Genomic DNA, 20,509 nt, shown 5'->3' on the forward strand with positions numbered 1-20,509 from the left:
AACAGGAGGGGAGGACAGAGGGAGATACCAATTTGTAGAAGTAGACAAGATTTAGTGACCCATAACTGCGGCTAGTATAGTGTCAGTATAGACAAAAGAAACCTCATGCACTGCAATACAACAAAAAAAACCAATGGTGGAACACAGATGGGGCAGAACACCAGCAAAACGCTTTTTTGGCCAGAAAACCCGCCTCCGTGCACCCCCCCCCCCCCCCCCCACACGATTCTTTAAAGCTGAACTCCGGGAAAAGCAAATACTGGTCATGTGTCTTCTTGAATCTCAGTGATCTTTGTGTATTTCTTCCAGATCTGTGCAGTAATCCAGTGTGAGACTTCCTGTAATAATGACCACTCACTGCTGATCTCTCTCCTTGTACAGGGGGACTGGTCTTGTCTCCTCCCCTTCCTGTAGTTTTTCTGCAGGCAACCTGTAGTGGGTGGAGTCTGCTGGGCCCCTCCCACAGCTCTGAATAGGCTATGTACAGCACAGTGATGTACTACTTTTACTAGGTAATATCTGAGTTTGTTAGAGCATTCAGTGGATTTATATTAGAGAGGCACAGAAATGTTGGCGAAAATGGTGCGATCAGTGGTCCAGATAATGGGGCCGAAAATGTACGCAATTTTGCTGCAACTGCCGCGATTTACCACAACTTTACAGTGATTTTACTGCGCTTATGGTGTGTTTTTCATGGGTCATGTGACTCAAAAACCAAACTAAAAAAAACGTAACACGAGTGCGTTAGTAATGCGTTCTTGCTGCGGTTTCAATGCATTTCAATAGGGAGGGGCGTTTGTGCGTTTTTTTTACTAACCAAAACACAGCAAGCAAGATTTAAAACCACAACGGGAGCGCAACAGACCAGTGTGCAGACATACATTTTAAAGGGATGCATTTTTCTTGAACTAAATGTGCCAATAATGGCCGACCATAAATTAATTTTCACTTAAATTCATGATATTAATTAAAAAGTCATATATAATACAACTACAATGCATCCGGAAAGTATTCACAGCGTTTCACTTTTTCCACATTTTGTTATGTTACAGCCTTATTCCAAAATGGATTAAATTCATTATTTTCCTCAAAATTCTACAAACAATACACCATAATGACAACGTGAAAGAAGTTTGTGTGAAATCTTTGTAAATTTATTACAAATTAAAAACAAGATAATCCCATGTACATACTGTAACTATCACAGCCTTTGCCATGACACTCACAATTGAGCTCAGGTCCACCCTGTTTCCACTGATGATCCTTGAGATGTTTCTACAACTTGATTGGAGTCCACCTGTGGTAAATTCAGTTGATTGGACATGATTTGGAAAGGCACACACCTGTCTATATAAGGTCCCACAGGTAACAGTGCATGTCAGAGCACAAACCAAGCCATGAAGTCCAAGGAATAGTCTGCAGACCCCCGAGACAGGATTGTATGGAGGCACAGATCTGGGGAAGGGTACAGAAAAATATTCTGCAGTATTGAAGGTCCCAATGAGCACAGTGGCCTCCATCATCTGTAAATGGAAGAAGTTTGGAACCACCAGGACTCTTCCTAGAGCGGGTCGCCAGGCCAATCTGAATGTTTGGGGGGAGAAGGGCCTTAATCAGGGAGGTGACCAAGAAACCGATGGTCACTCTGACAGAGCTCCAGCGTTTCTCTGTGGAGAGAGGAGAACCTTCCAGAAGAACAACCATCTCTCCAGCCCTCCACCAATCAGGCCTGTATGGTATAGTGGCCAGACGGAAGCCACCCCTCAGTAAAAGGCACATGACGAGTCCAAGGAATTGTCTGTAGACCTCCGATACAAGATTGTATGGAGGCACAGATCTGGGGAAGGGTACAGAAAAATATTCTGCAGCATTGAAGGTCCCAATAAGCACAGTGGCCTCCATCATCTGTAAATGGAAGAAGTTTGGAACCACCAGGACTCTTCCTAGAGCGGGCCGTCCGGCCAAACTAAGCAATCGGGGGAGAAGGGCCTTAGTCAGGGAGGTGACCGAGAACCTGATGGTCACTCTGACAGAGCTCCAGCTTTTCTCTGTGGAGAGAGGAGAACCTTCCAGAAGAACATCTCTGCAGCACTCCACTATTCAGGCCTGTATGGTAGAGTGACCAGACGGAAGCCAGTCCTCAGTAAAAGGCACATGAAGGTCTGCCTGGAGTTTGCCAAAAGGCACCTGAAGGACTCTCAGACCATAAGAAACACAATTTGCTGGTCTGATGAAACAAAGATTGAACTCTTTGGCCTGAATAACAAGCCTCGTGTTTGGAGAAAACCAGGCACCGCTCATCACCTGACCAATACCATCCCTACAGTGAAGCATGGTGGTGGCAGCATCATGCTGTGGGGATGTTTGTCAGCGTCAGGAACTCGGAGACTAGTCAGGTTTGAGGGAAATGTGAATGCAGCAATGTACAGAGACACCCTTGATGAAAACCTGATCCAGAGTGCCCTGGACCTCAAACAGGGGCGAAGGTTCATCTTCCAACAGGACGACTCTAAGCACACAGCCAAGATAACAAAGGAGTGGCTACGGGACAACTCTGTGAATGTCCTTGAGTGGCCCAGCCAGAGCCCAGACTTGAACCCGATTGAACATCTCTGGAGAGATCTGAAAATGGCTGTGCACCGAAAGTCCTCATCCAACCTGATGGAGCTTGAGAGGTCCTACAAAGAAGAATGGGAGAAACTGCCCAAAAATAGGTGTCCCAAGCTTGTAGCATCATACTTAAAAAGACTTGAGGCTGTAATTGGTGCCAAAGGAGCTTCACCAAAGGCTGTAAATACTTATGTACATGGGATTTATTTTGTTTATTTTTTTTATAAATTTGCAAAGATTTCAAACAAACTTCTTTCACGTAGTCATTATGGGGTAGTTTGTAGAATTTTGAGAAAAAATAATTTAATACATTTTGGAATAAGGCTGTAACATAACAAAATGTGGAAAAAGTGAAGCTCTTTGAATACTTTGCAGATGCACTGTATATATTATTTAAAAACTGCCCTTTTCAGTTTCGGCCAAGTGCATCCTGAATTTTTGGTTTCGGCACCAACATTATAATTCGGTGCACCTCTAATTTATATAGAATATATTTACAATGAATGTTTTTGAGTCCGGAGTTCAGATTTAACAATCCATTGACTGAATACAGAGCTGGTGAGTGTGTCTCTATGAGCTTTGAGCCGACTCTTCTCCATTATTCTGCTTAGTGTTGGATTTAGAGGGATCAGTCTTAGCGGGTGATTGGCTCTGAGAGGACGATTACGGGAAAGATGTTCAGAAAAACAGAACATGAAGGAAACAGATGATGATTTCCTGAGAGAAGACAGAGAGGAAACAGAACACAATACAGAGGAGAACTCTGACCACCGGTCCAAATCTACACCGACCACCAACAAAACACGACCCTCATCTGTCATCACCGAGAGCTTCACTACAATCCACCAATCACATTCCGGGATTGTATAGATGGGAATACTGCCTGCTTTCATCCGCCTCTGTCTGACCTCCTTCACAGGGGTTATGCCGTTTTTGCATCTCCACTGATTTGTATGGAAACAAAAAGGTCCATTTATCCAGACTAATAATTCACTGTCTGGTGGATTCAACCCTTTACAGTTTGTTATATTTTCCAGGGGCTGCTGGCGAGTTCCTGGAGGTTGTGCCCATTATGTTGAGTTCCCGGGTCTGTACACCTGCTGTGCCCATTATGAGGGGTTCCCACCATCCCTGTACTGAGTTCCCGGGTCTGTACACCCGCTGTGCCCATTATGAGGGGTTCCCACCATCCCTGTATTGAGTTCCCGGGTCTGTACCCCTGCTGTGCCCATTATGAGGTGTTCCCACCATCCCTGTGCTGAGTTCCCGGGTCTGTACACCCGCTGTGCCCATTATGAGGGGTTCCTATCATCCTTGTGCTGAGTTCCCAGGTCTGTACACCCGCTGTGCCCATTATGAGGGGTTCCCACCATCCCTGTGCTGAGTTCCCGTGTCTGTACACCCGCTGTGCCCATTATGAGGGGTTCCTATCATCCTTGTGCTGAGTTCCCAGGTCTGTACACCCGCTGTGCCCATTATGAGGGGTTCCCACCATCCCTGTGCTGAGTTCCCGTGTCTGTACACCCGCTGTGCCCATTATGAGGGGTTCCCACCATCCCTGTGCTGAGTTCCCGGGTCTGTACACCCACTGTGCCCATTATGAGGGGTTCCCACCATCTCTGTGCTGAGTTCCCGGGTCTGTACCCCTGCTGTGCCCATTATGAGGGGTTCCCACCATCCCTGTGCTGAGTTCCCGGGTCTGTACACCCACTGTGCCCATTATGAGGGGTTCCCACCATCTCTGTGCTGAGTTCCCGGGTCTGTACCCCTGCTGTGCCCATTATGAGGGGTTCCCACCATTTCTGTGCTGAGTTCCCGGGTCTGTACACCCACTGTGCCCATTATGAGGGGTTCCCACCATTTCTGTGCTGAGTTCCCGGGTCTGTACACCTGCTGTGCCCATTATGAGAGGTTCCCACCATCCCTGTGCTGAGTTCCCAGGTCTGTACACCTGCTGTGCCCATTATGACGACATGGATGGACAAATCTGCTACAGGCTATTGTGGTGCCGGCTGTCAGAATAGCTAAAAAACTGCCTCTGTCTGATTGGATGTGGGCGGCGACAAAAAAAAAGAAAAAAAAAAAAAAAAGGAAAAGAAGACAACTTTTGGCGATCCGGGTGTTGCCACCAAAGGCTCAGCATGGATTGTCCAGGTGACCTCAACCTTTCACAGTTCTCCCTACAGATTTACTGCCACCTCTTATTCTGGGAACAACTGTCACTTTTCGGAATTCTCCCACTTCATAAAAAAAATTATAAAATAATAAAAATACATTTTTTGATACATTTTCCAGTGCCAATAGAGTAAGTAAATGATATGTACACAGACGGGCACCAGTGTGAGTCTTATACGGGGCGAGATGACAGACTGCCAGGGATGACCACGTTTGGGATTGGAGGATTCGATCGCTGGTCTCTGCCCAGAAGAGATTTTTCATTGTTCGGTTTTAGATGTTCTGCATGTGAGAAGAGGCCGGCGGTGTACATGAGCTCCATCCTCCCATAGGATCAATCAGCACCCAGCTCAGTCTACCCATCACCCATCACCCACTGAGAACAGCCATTGTCTGCAGCATACCGATAAGGGACAAGCCGCTGTCACTATGGAGAGATCTGGGGACTATGGACGGAAAAGAAAACACCGGAGCTGGGGACTTTCACACCTATAGACTCCCAATGTTCTCTCTCCGTACAAAAGAATACATTTTGTATCATTTTACAGTACCTTGAAAAAGTATTCATACCCCTTGAAAGTTTCCACATTTTGTCATGTTACAACCAAAAATGTAAATGTATTTTATTGGGATTTTATGTGATAGACCAACACAAAGTGGCACATAATTGTGAAGTGGAAGGAAAAATGATAAATGATTTTCAACATTTTTTTACAAATAAATATGTGAAAAGCGTGGGGGGCATTTGTATTCAGCCCCCTTTACGTTGATACCCCTAACTAAAATCTAGTGGAACCAATTGCCTTCAGAAGTCACCTAATTAGTAAATAGAGTCCACCTGTGTGTAATTTAATCTCAGTATAAATACAGCTGTTCTGTGAAGCCCTCAGAGGTTTGTTAGAGAACCTTAGTGAACAAACAGCATCATGAAGGCCAAGGAACACACCAGACAGGTCAGGGATAAAGTTGTGGAGAAGTATAAAGCAGGGTTAGGTTATAAAAAAAACACCCCAAGCTTTGAACATCTCACGGAGCTCTGTTCAATCCATCATTAGAAAATGGAAAGAGTATGGCACAACTGCAAACCTACCAAGACATGGCCGTCCACCTAAACTGACCGGCCGGGCAAGGAGAACATTCATCAGAGAAGAGCCAAGAGGTCCATGGTAACTCTGGAGGAGCTGCAGAGATCCACAGCTCAGGTGGGAGAATCTGTCCACAGGACAACTATTAGTCGTGTTCTCCACAAATCTGCCCTTTATGGAAGAGTGACAAGAAGAAAGACATTGGTGAAAGAAAGTCATAAGAAGTCCTGTTTGCAGTTTGTGAGAAGCCATGTGGAGGACACAGCAAACGTGTGGAAGAAGGTGATCTGGTCAGATGAGACCAAAATTAAACTTTATGGCCTGAAAGCAAAACGCTATGTGTGGCGGAAAACTAACACTGCACATCACCCTGAACACACCATCCCCACCGTGAAACATGGTGGTGGCAGCATCGTGTTGTGGGGATGCTTTTCTTCAGCAGGGACAGGGAAGCTGGTCAGAGTTGATGGGAAGATGAATGGAGACAAATACAGGGCAATCTTAGAAGAAAACCTGTTAGAGTCTGCAAAAGACTTGAGACCGGGGCGGAGGTTCACCTTCCAGTTGGACAACGACCCGAAACATCCAGCCAGAGCTACAATGGAATGGTTTAGATCAAAGCATATTCATGTGTTAGAATGGCCCAGTCACAGTCCAGACCTATATCCAACTGAGAATCTGTGGCAAGATTTGAAAATTGCTGGTCACAGACGCTCTCCATCCAATCTGACAGAGCTTGAGCTATTTTACAAAGAAGAAGAATGAGCAAAAATGTCCCTCTCTAGATGTGCAAAGCTGGTAGAGACATCCCCAAAAAGACTTGCAGCTGTAATTGTAGAGAAAGGGGGTTCTACAAAGTATTGACTCCGGGGGGCGCCATACAAATGCCCCCCGCACACTTTTCACATATTTATTTGTAAAAAAATTGAAAACCATTTATCATTTTCCTTCCACCTCACAATTATGTGTCACTTTGTGTTGATCTATCACATAAAATCACAATAAAATACATTTATGTTTTTTGGTTGCAAAATGACAAAATTTCAAGGGGTATGAATACTTTTTCAAGGCACTGTATATAAGTTCGGGAGATCCAATGTCGCATGACAAGTTGCACCAGTGTGAATGAAGCCTAAAGGAGAACTCTGATCTAAACAATTACTGCTCTATAGGGTCTAATAGCAGAGCTATACAAATACAATGTATAGAGAATAGGCCCTTCAAGGAAGTCAGTATGACGAAACGCATTGGGGTGCTACCGCATGCAAGTGAAAAAGTAAAGGAAAACCAGAAAACATGGCCTGTTGGGGGTACTTGAGGACTGAGGTTGAGAATCGCTGACACGGCACAACAGAGCTGGGTGTAATTTGAGACCTGAGTGAAGGGAATGGACATGCACGCAGCTTGTGACTGACATGAGGCTGTCAATCACAGGCTGTGTGCTGTAGGAGGAGCGGGGGCAACTCCTAGGATTGCCTGGTGTCGGCATAGACAGTCAGACGAGACTCATGTAGAAAGCAGAGGGATGAGAGAGCAGAGAGAAATCACACTGGGTGCTTTGTATAGAAGAAGGACACACTATAGAAGGAAATGCTTTGTTCATTTTTCATCTTAGGAATTTACAATCACACAATTCACATCTTACAAAAGTGGGATCGATCGATCCTTTGTGTCCAAAAGATCAAAATTCTGGATGGCAATTGGCTGATAATCTCTTTTAAAAAGAGATTAAACCCAAAAATGTCATATCGCAGCTTCCCAATCACTCAGTGTGGTGGCTGCATTGGAGGTTTTTGTAGGCTCCCCCCCCCCCCCCCCCCCCTCGGTTTTCACCTGGTGATCTGGCCAGTAACACACCTCCTGTATTAAGAGTGCCCCCGAAAAGTATTCACAGAGCTTCACTTTTTCCACATTTTGTAACGTTACAGCCTTATTCCAAAATGGATTTTCCATAATGACAACCTGAAAGAAGTTAGTTTGAAATCTTCGCAAATTTGTTAAAAATAAAAAATCCCTTGTACATACAGTGAGGGAAAAAAAGTATTTGACCCCCCCGCTGATCCGATCCGTCTATAATTTTAATGGCCATTTTATTTTAACAGTGAGAGACAGAATAATAACAAAAATATCCAGAAAAACACATTTCAAAAAAGTTATAAATCGATTTACATTTTAATGAGTGAAATAAGTATTTGATCCCCGATCAATCCGCAAGATTTCTGGCTTCTAGGTGTCTTCTATACATGTAATGAGCTGAGATTAGGAGCACTCTCTTAAAGGGAATGCCCATAATCTCAGCTTGTTACCTGTATAAAAAAAAGACACCTGTCCACAGAAGCAATCAGATTCCAATCTCTTCACCATGGTCAAGACCAAAGAGCTGTCCAAGGATGTCAGGGAGAAGATTGTAGACCTGCACAAGGCTGGAATGGGCTACAAGACCATCGCCAAGCAGCTTGGTGAGAGGGTGACAACTGTTGAGGAGATTATTCACAAATAGAAGAAAAACAAAATAACTGTCAATCTCCCTCGGTCTGGGGCTCCATGCAAGATCTCACCTCGTGGAGATTCAATGATCATGAGAACGGTGAGGAATCAGCCCAGAACTACACAGGAGAATCTTATCAATGATCTCAGCTGGGACCATAGTCACCAAGAAAACAATTGGTAACACACTACACCGTGAAGGACTGAAATCCTGCAGCCCCCGCAAGGTCCCCAAGAAATCACATCTACAGGTCCTTCTGAAGTTTGCTAATAAACATCTGAATGATTCAGAGGAGAACTGGGGGAAAGTGTTGTGGTCAGATGAGACCAAAAATTGAGCTCTTTGGCCTCAACTCAACTCACTGTGTTTGGAGGAGGTGGAATGCTGCCTATGACCCCAAGAACACCATGTGGAAACATTATGATTTGGGGGCGTTTTTCTGCTAAGGGGACAGGACTACTTCATCGCATCAAAGGGAAGATGGACGGGGGCCATCAAATCTTGGGTGAGAACCTCCTTCCCTCAGCCACGGCATTGAAAATGGGTTGTGGATGGGTATTCCAGCATGACAATGGCCCAAAACACACAGCCAAGGCAACAAAGGAGTGACACAAGAAGAAGCACATTAAGGTTCTGCAGTGGCCTAGCCAGTCTCCAGACCTTAATCCCATAGAATATATGTGGAGGGTTCAAGTTACCAAACGTCAGCCTCATAACCTTAATGACTTGGAGAGGATCCTCCTGAGATTTGTGCAAACCTGGTGGCCAACTACAAGAAACGTCTAACCTCTGATTGCCAACAAGGGTTTTGCCACCAAGTACTAAGTCATGTTTTGCGAAGGGGTCAAATACTTATTTCACTCATTAAAAGAGGTTGTATTGTCTGCTTGGTCAAAAAAGGCACAGGACAGCCCACCTGGAGTTTGCCATAAAGGCACCCAAAGGACTCTCAGACCACGAGAAACAAAATTCTCTGGTCTGATGAAACAAAGATTGAACTCTTTGGCCTGAATGGCAAGTGTCATGTCTGGAGGAAACCAGGCACTGCTCATCACCTGGCCAATACCATCCCTACAGTGAAGCATGGTGGTGGTACCTTCATGCTGTGGGGGTGTTTTTCAGTGGCAGGAACTGGGAGACTAGTCAGGATTGAGGTAAAGATGAATGCAGCAATGTACAGAGATATCCTTGATGAAAACCTTCTCCAGAGCGCTCTGGACCTCAGACTGGGGCGAAGGTTCATCTTCCAACAGGACAACAACCCTAAGTACACAGCCAAGATAACAAAGGAGTGGCTATGGGACAACTCTGTGAATGTCCTTGAGTGGCCCAGCCAGAGCCCAGACTTGAACCCGATTGAACATCTCTGGAGAGATCTGAAAATGGCTGTGCACCGATGTTCCCCATCCAACCTGATGGAGCTTGGAGAGGTCCTACAAAGAAGAATGGGAGAAACTGCCAAAAAATAGGTGTGTCAAGCTTGTAGCATCATACTCAAAAAGACTTGAGGCTGTAATTGGTGCCAAAGGGGCTTCACCAAAGTATTGAGCAAAGGCTGTGAATACTTATGTACAGGGGAGGAGCCTGTGATACTTATGTACAGGGGAGGAGCCTGTGATACTTATGTACAGGGGAGGAGCCTGTGATACTTATGTACAGGGGAGGAGCCTGTGATACTTATGTACAGGGGAGGAGCCTGTGATACTTATGTACAGGGGAGGAGCCTGTGATACTTATGTACAGGGGAGGAGCCTGTGATACTTGTGTACAGGGGAGGAGCCTGTGATACTTATGTACGTGGGAGTTTTTTTATTTTTTATAAATGTGCAAAGATTTTAAACAAACTTCTTTCTCGTTATTATGGGGGATTGTTTGGTAGAATTTTGAGGAAAGCATTTTGGAATAAGGGTGTAAATAACAAAATGTGGAAAAAGGGAAGCGCTGTGAATACTTTCAGGATGCACTGTATATAAAAGCTGATTATTATAAGCACCCCAGTCAGTGCGAAATGGTTTGTCTCATCGATGTGTACTGATCCATCTGCAGGACAGCTTGTTCTGCTGAAAAAAAAAACAACCCCTCCTGGCTGAATCATTAGATGAAAATATAAGAAAAGAAAGCCTAAAAAAGAAAATGAATGCAGCCATCACATCTGAGAATTGGTAAAGCTGCAATGATAAAAAAAGTTTGCTTTTGGGTTCAATACCACTTTACATACTCTACATCATGGGTGGGCAACATGGGGCCCTCCAGCTGTTGCCGAACTACAAGTCCCATCATGCCTCTAGGAGTGATTGTAACTGCCAGCCTTACAATGCCTCATGGGAAATGTAGTTCCACAACAGCTGGAGGGCTACTGGTTGCCCACGCTTGCTCTACATCCACCATGGACAGTCCTTCTAATCCCCCCCCCCCCCCCTCTCTTCTCAATTTTGATGATAAATATTCAGTTTCCAGGGTGGAAACATGTTCCTAATACAGACCCCCCCCCCCCCCCCCCCACCCCCCACAGTGGTGATTCTGCCGGCCGTACACTTTTGTGATGGAAAAACTTCAAAGCAAAAATTAACCATAAAAAAGCAAAAAATTCTTCTATGACACGGCCTACAGATAGAGGGCCAGAGTGGAATCAGAGGGAGGTCCGGAACTCTGTGATCCCCGTCCTCCCAACGCTTTGCTGGTTTAGGTGTCGGGAAACAGATCAGCGAGCCGCCACTCCGGCATCCCAGCCTGGAAATCAACATTTCAGCATAAAAACAGCGGGCGCCGCGCCAGGAAAAAAACAAACACCACATACACAATGCTGGAAACTGCGCAGACAGGAGTTCTGCCTTCTAAACCATCGATGGAGAACGCTCACATCAACTTAGCTAAAAGTGACCTTGTCACTGACTGCGAACGACCACTATATTTTATTTCCTATCATCATCAGCTCCATCTAGTGGCCATAATGCTGTATTTTCCTGATTCAATCTAAGAAGAACATTTGACCTGGAGAGAAAGTAGCCCAATACTCCCATTCAAACAGAACAAATGTACATGTGATTTGATTTCACTGGGCGAATAACACAGTAATTTTTTTAGAAACCCCCCCCCCCCCCACACACACACACACCAAAAGTCTCCATATGGTGCACTCTGTGATATTAGATGATCTTACTGTGAACATGCATGAGAGCTCATTTCCCGCACTGCACAGAAACGGCTGTCCTCTGCAAATACAGAGTTCTTAATGGCACCCTTATGCATCTAGAAAACATGGGTGTGTTTGTTGCCACCAAAACACATGGTGCCTGCAGGTACCATACAGTTTGCTGTGGCGCATGTTTAAAAATTGCGCCTTCAGTGCTTTTTCCCACACATTTGGCATGGGGGGGCAGTAAAAGCATGGCGCAACTATGGGGTTACCGCCCCTCAACCAAGGGAACAAGCCCATCAGCATAAAACAGCTGTACTAAAGACCTGCAGTACAAGGATCTCCCTGCTTCTGCTTCATCCAATCTGTGCTTCCTCCACCTTTACCATTTACCCCACCAATCATCAGATCGCTGTTCCTGCTCACTGTTCTCCTTGCTGGAGGGGGAAGCTGTACCTGAGGATCTGCATTTCAAGGATCTCTCTGCTTCATCTAATCTATGGACCTATGTTTTCTCCACCTCTACCATTACCTGACCAGTCATCAGATCACTGTTCTCCTTGCTGGAGAGGAAGCTGTACCTAAAAGGACTTGTAAAACAAGTACCTTCCTGCTTCTACTACATCCATTCTGTGGATCTGTGCTTCCTCCACCTTTACTATTTACACCCACCAATCATCAGATCACTGATCCTGCTCACTGTTATCCTTGCTGGAGAGGAAGCTGTACCTGAGAAACTGCAGTAACAGATCTCCCTGCTTCAACCAATCTGTAGATCTGTGTTTCCTCCACCAGTACCCAACCAGTCATCAGATCACTGTTCCTGCTCACTATTCTATTTGCTGGAAAAGAAGCTGCACCTGAGGAACTGCAGTGGAAGCATTTATCCGCCTTGGTCTCAATTAATTCTGTGGATCAGTGCTTCCTCCACCTTTACCATTTACCTCACCAATCTTCAGATCACTGTTCCTGCTCACTATTCTCCTTGCTGGAGAGGATGCTGTGCCCGAGGAACTGCAATACAAGGATCTCCCTGCTTCATATAATCCATGGACCTATGCTTTCTCCACCTCTACCATTACCTGACCAGTCATCAGATCACTGTTCTCCTTGCTGGAGAGGAAGCTGTAACTAGGAACTTGTAATGCAAGTACCTCCACGCTTCTGCTACATACATTCAGTGGATCTGTGCCTCCTCCACCTTTACTTTTTACACCCACCAATCATCAGATCACTGTTCCTGATCACCGTTATCCTTGCTGGAGATGAAGCTGTACCTGAGGACCTGCAGAGCAAGTACCTCCCTGCTTCTGCCTTATCCATTTTGTGGATCTGTGCTTCCTTCACCTTTATTAATTTATCCCACCAGTCATCAGATCACTGTTCTCATCATTTGAGAGGAAGCTGTACCTGAGGAACACCAGTACAAGATCTTCCTGCTTCATCCAATTTGTAGATCTGTGCTTCCTCCACCATTACTCAACCGGTCATCAGATCACTGTTCATTCTGTGGATCTATGATAACTCTACCTTTACCATTTAGCCCACCAATCATCAAATCGCTGTTCCTGTTCTCCTTGCTGGAGAGGATGCTGTACCTGAGGAACTGCAGTGCAAGGATCTCCCTGCTTCATCCATTCTGTGGATCTGTGCTTCCTCTATCATCACCCCACCTTTCCTTAGAGGAGTAATGTATCTCTGGTCTACCATGGTGTGTGGCTCTTTGACAGCTCCTATTTCTGGCTGCAAACCAACAGAAGCCGTCCAAGTGGCTTCCTTAGTTTCAATAAGAGTCGGGGGAGCCCATTCATACACTCAAAGTTGTATCCAAGTGGCTTTCCAAAGTCCTACTGGAAACTTGCGAGTCACGGTGAATGGAGCCTTAAAGCCCGCACCACAACCATGTTTATTCCATGCATTAGACTAATGGTCTCCAAACTGTGGCACTGGGGCCGAATGCGGCCCATTGCCAGCTTTTATCCGGCCCTTGGGACACTACTCCTCCCACTGATACGAGAAACTATTCTGCCAACTGAGACCAACAATGAAGCACAATGACTCCCACTGACACTAATAATGGGGCACCATTCCTCCCAATGATACCGATGGGGCACTGCTTCCCCCCCTTATGCCAAATGGGACAAGGTTTATTCTCACTGATGCCAGGAAAATTTCCACTACCGCTGGCCATAGTCCGGCCCTCCCTAAATGTCCAAAGAACAATCAACTGGCCCTTTGTTTAGAAAGTTTGGAGACCCCTGCATTAGACAGACAGTTGGCACTTGAATAGGTCACATTCGGTGAGTGGTGCGGCCCACCTAATGCCAAGAGCAACAATTTTCTGCCACACCACGAAGCAAAGCATCGCAACCACAGCAAGTGTACAACCCCAACAGGGTGCCTATTCAACTTTGGAGGTGATGGTTGTGGGGGGCAGTAAAAATGTAGCTCAATCACCTCTTTTTATACCCTCCAACCGCAAACGTAAACTTAGAAAGATCTCAGCACGTGCGCTGGCTGCTTCTAATCAGATTGCCACCAGCACCTTCCCCTGGACTGGATTTCAGCAGCACCTGCAGGACGTATATATAGCAAATCCCACCCGGCCAGTCCCTTTATCCAACAGAAGAACTGCCTAATCCTTTAATAGCATCGGATCCAATTAGAGAGAAGACGTCTGAGGACCATTCCGGAGCACGCGCTGCTGGATATAAAGTATTGAAGAAAGATCGCTTTTCATTCCAGTTTACTGTCCTTCAGACTTCAGGGGGGCCGGACTGTGGCCAGTGAGAGTAGAAAATGTCCTGGCATCTGTAACAATGGCCCATCATTGGTGTCAGTGGGAGGAATAGTGCCCCATCATTGGTGTCAGTGGGAGGAATAGTGCCCCATCATTGGTGTCAGTGGGAGGAATAGTGCCCCATCATTGGTGTCAGTGGGAGGAATAGTGCCCCATCATTGGTGTCAGTGGGAGGAATAGCGTCCCATCATTGGTGTCAGTGGGAGGAATAGTGCCCCATCATTGGTGTCAGTGGGAGGAATAGTGCCCCATCATTGGTGTCAGTGGGAGGAATAGTGCCCCATCATTGGTGTCAGTGGAAGGAATAGTGCCCCATCATTGGTGTCAGTGGAAGGAATAGTGCCCCATCATTGGTGTCAGTGGAAGGAATAGTGCCCCATCATTGGTGTCAGTGGGAGGAATAGTGCCCCATCATTGGTGTCAGTGGAAGGAATAGTGCCCCATCATTGGTGTCAGTGGAAGGAATAGTGCCCCATCATTGGTGTCAGTGGAAGGAATAGTGCCCCATCATTGGTGTCAGTGGGAGGAATAGTGTCCCCAAGGGCCAGAAAAAAAAAAAAAAAAAAAGGCCGCAGTTTGGAGACCACTGCAATAGAGTCCCACTTGAGTAACAGCTCCGAGTCTGCTGATTTCACATCCAAGATGGCGGCACCCAGCAGCAGTCACAGTTACAGGTAAATAAAGTGTATAAAATATCATAAATGCTCATATAATCTTATGGGAACATTTTTGTTGAATTAAATTGGTCTGGCAACATGGTTTCTGCAAAATAAACTTACAGCTTCCCCCTACGCTCCGCCCATCCGTCTCCTACCGGGGGGCCCATCATCCTCCATCTCCTCCCAGAGCCCCATCATCCTCCATCTCCTCCCAGAGCCCCATCATCCGCTATCTCGTCCCAGAGCCCCATCATCCGCCATCTCCTCCCGGGAGCCCCATCATCCGCCATCTCCTCCAGGGAGCCCCATCATCCTCCATCTCCTCCCAGAGCCCCATCATCCGCCATCTCCTCCAGGGAGCCCCATCATCCTCCACCTCCTCCAGGGAGCCCCATCATCCGCCATCTCCTCCAGGGAGCCCCATCATCCGCCATCTCCTCCAGGGAGCCCCATCATCCGCCATCTCCTCCAGGGAGCCCCATCATCCTCCACCTCCTCCAGGGAGCCCCATCATCCGCCATCTCCTCCAGGGAGCCCCATCATCCGCCATCTCCTCCAGGGAGCCCCATCATCCGCCATCTCCTCCAGGGAGCCCCATCATCCGCTATCCCCTCCTGGGAGCCCCATCATCCTCCATCTCCTCCCGGGAGCCCCATCATCCTCCATCTCCTCCCGGGGGCCCCATCATCCAGCATCTACTCCCGGGAGCCCCATCCTCCAACATCTACTCCCGGGAGCCCCATCCTCCAACATCTACTCCCGGGAGCCCCATCATCCATCTCCTCCCAGAGCCCCATCATCCTCCATCTCCTCCCAGGAGCCCCATCATCCTCCACCTCCTCCCAGGAGCCCCATCATCCTCCACCTCCTCCCAGGAGCCCCATCATCCTCCACCTCCTCCCAGGAGCCCCATCATCCTCCACCTCCTCCCAGGAGCCCCATCATCCTCCACCTCCTCCCAGGAGCCCCATCATCCTCCACCTCCTCCCAGGAGCCCCATCATCCTCCACCTCCTCCCAGAGCCCCATCATCCTCCATCTCCTCCCAGGAGCCCCATCATCCTCCATCTCCTCCCAGGAGCCCCATCATCCTCCATCTCCTCCCGGGAGCCCCACCATCCATCTCCTCCCGGGAGCCCATCATCTCCATCTCCTCCTGGGAGCCCCATCATCCTCCTCCATCTCCTCCCGGGAGCCCCATCATCCATCTCCTCCCAGGAGCCATCCTGGTTATGAAGTCATTTCTCATAGTATATGGTCATAGAGGGAAATACGGGGGCCGCCATTCCTGGACGTCTATCGCAAAAGCTTCCTGACTTCAATAATTGTGAATCACAGACCAGGAACAGTGAGAATCAGAACTCCTATCTACGTGTTCCAGGACAAATCATCCCAGATTATACGGTGGGAGATGGCATGAAAACCATCCAAATTCAAGTAAAGCTAAAAAGGTAAACTTTTATTTAGTGTTGGATAGAGTGGAGAGGGATTAGAACCACTGTTAGTTTTTTATTGCTGTCTGTGTCGCCCCCCCCCCATTAGGGAGATTCACCCTCTCTGTGTCATGTTTATCATTATACCCAAAAGAACCCCCCAAATTTTGGGTTGTCACCAGAACAGGAATAGAAGGGAAATCTTCCAATGGGGACACTAGTTCTGGAAACCACCATGGATTCCCTCACTTCCTGTTTTGGGGACAGGAAGTAAAGCGAAAGCTCCCCAACTGGACAGAGATGGTAAAAACATGGACAGGGGTTCTAACCCCCTACTCTATCCAAAAAAAAAAAAAAAAAAAAACTTTGGCTTTAGTTCTACTTTAAACAGATGTGAAGCCAGGGATGGAGAAAGTAGGAAGAAGGCCCATAGGGAATACAGCGCCCCCCGTAGACAGAGAGGGGGGAGGGGCCAGGAATGGAGACCAAACAGGGGACAGACATAAGAGATCTCTTACCTTGCGGACACTCCCCTCCGTCCCCCCACGTGACAGGAAAGGGTCCCCGTCCGCCGGAACCGACTCCATCACTGTCCACGTCCTGGCAGGAGAGCTGGAGAAACGGAAAGAGCCGACATTTGTCATCAGTGACACCGCATTAATACCGCCCCCCACACGTGTGTGTGCCGCCCTCTATCACCCTACACAGCTCTACCGCCCCCCCTATCACCCTACACAGCTCTACCGACCCCCCATTACCCTACACAGCTCTACCGCCCCCCCATCACCCTACACAGCTCTACCGACCCCCCATTACCCTACACAGCTCTACCGCCCCCCCCATCACCCTACACAGCTCTACCGCCCCCCCATCACCCTACACAGCTCTACCGCCCCCCCCCATCACCCTACACAGCTCTACCGCCCCCCCCCCCCCCCCCATCACCCTACACAGCTCTACCGCCCCCCCCCCCCCATCACCCTACACAGCTCTACCGCCCCCCCCCCCATCACCCTACACAGCTCTACCGCCCCCCCCCCCCCCATCACCCTACACAGCTCTACCGCCCCCCCATCACCCTACACAGCTCTACCGCCCCCCCATCACCCTACACAGCTCTACCGCCCCCCCCATCACCCTACACAGCTCTACCGCCCCCCCCCATCACCCTACACAGCTCTACCGCCCCCCCCATCACCCTACACAGCTCTACCGCCCCCCCCATCACCCTACACAGCTCTACCGCCCCCCCATCACCCTACACAGCTCTACCGCCCCCCCATCACCCTACACAGCTCTACCGCCCCCCCTATCACCCTACACAGCTCTACCGCCCCCCCTATCACCCCACACAGCTCTACCGCCCCCCTATCACCCTACACAGCTCTACCGCCCCCCCTATCACCCTACACAGCTCTACCGCCCCCCCTATCACCCTACACAGCTCTACCGCCCCCCCGTCCACCTACACATGTACACCGTCCCACTACACGCGTGTACCACCACCCGTCCCCCTACACAAAAAAACAGTTGCCCCACCCAACTCCTACCCTGCCCCGCCCCTAAATGATCTCATGAAATGACATTGTTAAAGTGTTTGTTACTCTAAGACCCCTTTCACACTGGGGCGCTTTGCAGGCACTACAGCGCTAAAAATAGCACCTGCAAAGCGTCCTGAAACAGCAGCTGCTGTGTCTTCAATGTGAACGCCCCCGAGGGCTCTCACACCGGAGCGGTGCGCTGGCGGGACGCTGAAAAAACTCCAGCCAGCAGCATCTTTGGAGCGGTGTATACACCGCTCCTATACCGATCCTGCCCATTGAAATCAACAGGGCAGCGCGGCTATACCGCCGGCAAAGCGCCGCTGCAGCAGCCCTTTGCGGGCGGTTTTAACCCTTTCTTGGCCGCTAGCGGGGGTTTAAAACCGTTTCTCTAGCGGCCGCATAGCGCCGCTAAAATGACGGTAAAGCGCCGCTAAAAATAGCGGCGTTTTACGCCCGACGCACCCACCGCCCCACTGTGAAACCGGCCTAAAAAAAAAAATGAATGGATGGATTCTGTTCCGTTAAAGCATGTTATAGAGCACAGTGCTGGTGCTGTGTCATGTGCCCCCCCCCCAGTAACACCTGAAACACCTGTCTGATCCTGCCTGACCACATTCTATCATGGCCGCTGAGCCCTGACACCGTGGTCAGTTTATGTGCCTCCGTCATCCGCAGCTCTCCGGTCCTCCTCTCCCCCCTCCCTGTCTGTCTGTCTGTCTGTCTGCTCGTGAGTGTTTGCCCCCTCCCCCCCTGCTGCTTTAAAAACTATAATCTATTCATGACTCCTCGGCTCTCTCTTCCCAGGCAGTGCTTGGCCCCGCCCACTATAGCCGGCAGCCGGGGAGAGGAGAGAGCCTATATACACCCTTCTAGGATCTCTATATACACCCCTCTATCATCTCTATATACACCCCTTTACATACCCCTCTAGGATCTCTATATACACCCCTCTAGGATCTCTATATACACCCCTCTAGGATCTCTATATACACCCCTCTAGGATCTCTATATACACCCCTCTAGGATCTCTATATACACCCCTCTAGGATCTCTATATACACCCCTCTAGGATCTCTATATACACCCCTCTAGGATCTCTATATACACCCCTCTAGGATATCTATATACAGACCCCTCTATCATCTCTATATACACCCCTCAAGGATCTCTATATACACCCCTCTAGGATCTCTATATACACCCCTCTAGGATCTCTATATACACCCCTCTAGGATCTCTATATACACCCCTCTATCATCTCTATATACACCCCTCTAGGATCTCTATATACACCCCTCTAGGATCTCTATATACACCCCTCTAGGATCTCTATATACACCCCTCTATCATCTCTATATACACCCCTCTAGGATCTCTATATACACCCCTCTATCATCTCTATATACACCCCTCTATCATCTCTATATACACCCCTCTATATACACCCCTCTATCATCTCTATATACACCCCTCTAGGATCTCTATATACACCCCTCTATATACACCCCTCTATATACACCCCTCTATATACACCCCTCTATATACACCCCTCTAGGATCTCTATATACACCCCTCTATATACACCCCTCTATATACACCCCTCTATATACACCCCTCTATATACACCCCTCTATATACACCCCTCTATATACACCCCTCTAGGATCTCTATATACACCCCTCTATATACACCCCTCTATATACACCCCTCTATATACACCCCTCTAGGATCTCTATATACACCCCTCTATATACACCCCTCTATCATCTCTATAAACACCCCTCTATCATCTCTATATACACCCCTCTATCATCTCTATATACACCCCTCTATATACACCCCTCTATATACACCCCTCTATATACACCCCTCTATATACACCCCTCTATATACACCCCTCTAGGATCTCTATATACACCCCTCTATATACACCCCTCTATCATCTCTATAAACACCCCTCTATCATCTCTATATACACCCCTCTATATACACCCCTCTATATACACCCCTCTAGGATCCCTATACACACTCCCCCTCTCCGGTAGGTAGACCCCATGTCTCCGGTAGGTTCCCCTCCCCCGCTCACCTTCTCCGGTAGGTTCCCCTCCCCCGCTCAGGTAGGTTCCCCTCCCCCGCTCACCCTTTCCGGTAGGTTCCCCTCCCCCGCTCACCCTCTCCGGTAGGTTCCCCTCCCCCGCTCACCCTCCCCGGTAGGTTCCCCTCCCCCGCTCACCCTCTCCGGTAGGTTCCCCTCCCCCGCTCACCCTCTCCGGTAGGTTCCCCTCCCCCGCTCACCCTCCCCGGTAGGTTCCCCTCCCCCGCTCACCCCCTCCGGTGTTTCTCCGCTCCGGTTCTTCGCTCATCCCGCTACATAACGGGGACCAACACCGGAGGGCGGGGACTCCCTCGCGTCTACGTCACTCCTTCTCTCCCCGCCAATCCGGAACAGCCTCTGCTCCCGCTTCCACCAATCCAGGTCAGGGAGGGAGGAGGGGGGGCGGGGAAAGGAGACAGAGTTTTGGTCTCCATGGAGATGCGGATTTTTAGCTTCATTGGGCGGAGACCTGCAGCTCTACAGGT

General features: G+C 48.4%; 1 protein-coding gene across 1 annotated transcript in view; it reads right to left on the reverse strand.

Moving 5' to 3' along the window:
• Window positions 1–20,383, reverse strand: part of RHPN1 (rhophilin Rho GTPase binding protein 1) — a gene marked incomplete at its 3' end in the record, with an annotated part of 71,550 nt that extends 51,167 nt beyond the window's left edge. Inside the window, 2 exon segments of the mRNA XM_073629424.1 lie at window positions 16,904–16,997; window positions 20,256–20,383. Of these exon segments, the coding sequence (XP_073485525.1) occupies window positions 16,904–16,972 (69 nt within the window).
• Window positions 20,384–20,509: the final 126 nt, after the last annotated feature.

This window comes from Aquarana catesbeiana, linkage group LG05 (assembly GCF_042186555.1).
Source record: "Aquarana catesbeiana isolate 2022-GZ linkage group LG05, ASM4218655v1, whole genome shotgun sequence".
Taxonomy (NCBI): Eukaryota; Metazoa; Chordata; class Amphibia; order Anura; family Ranidae; genus Aquarana; species Aquarana catesbeiana.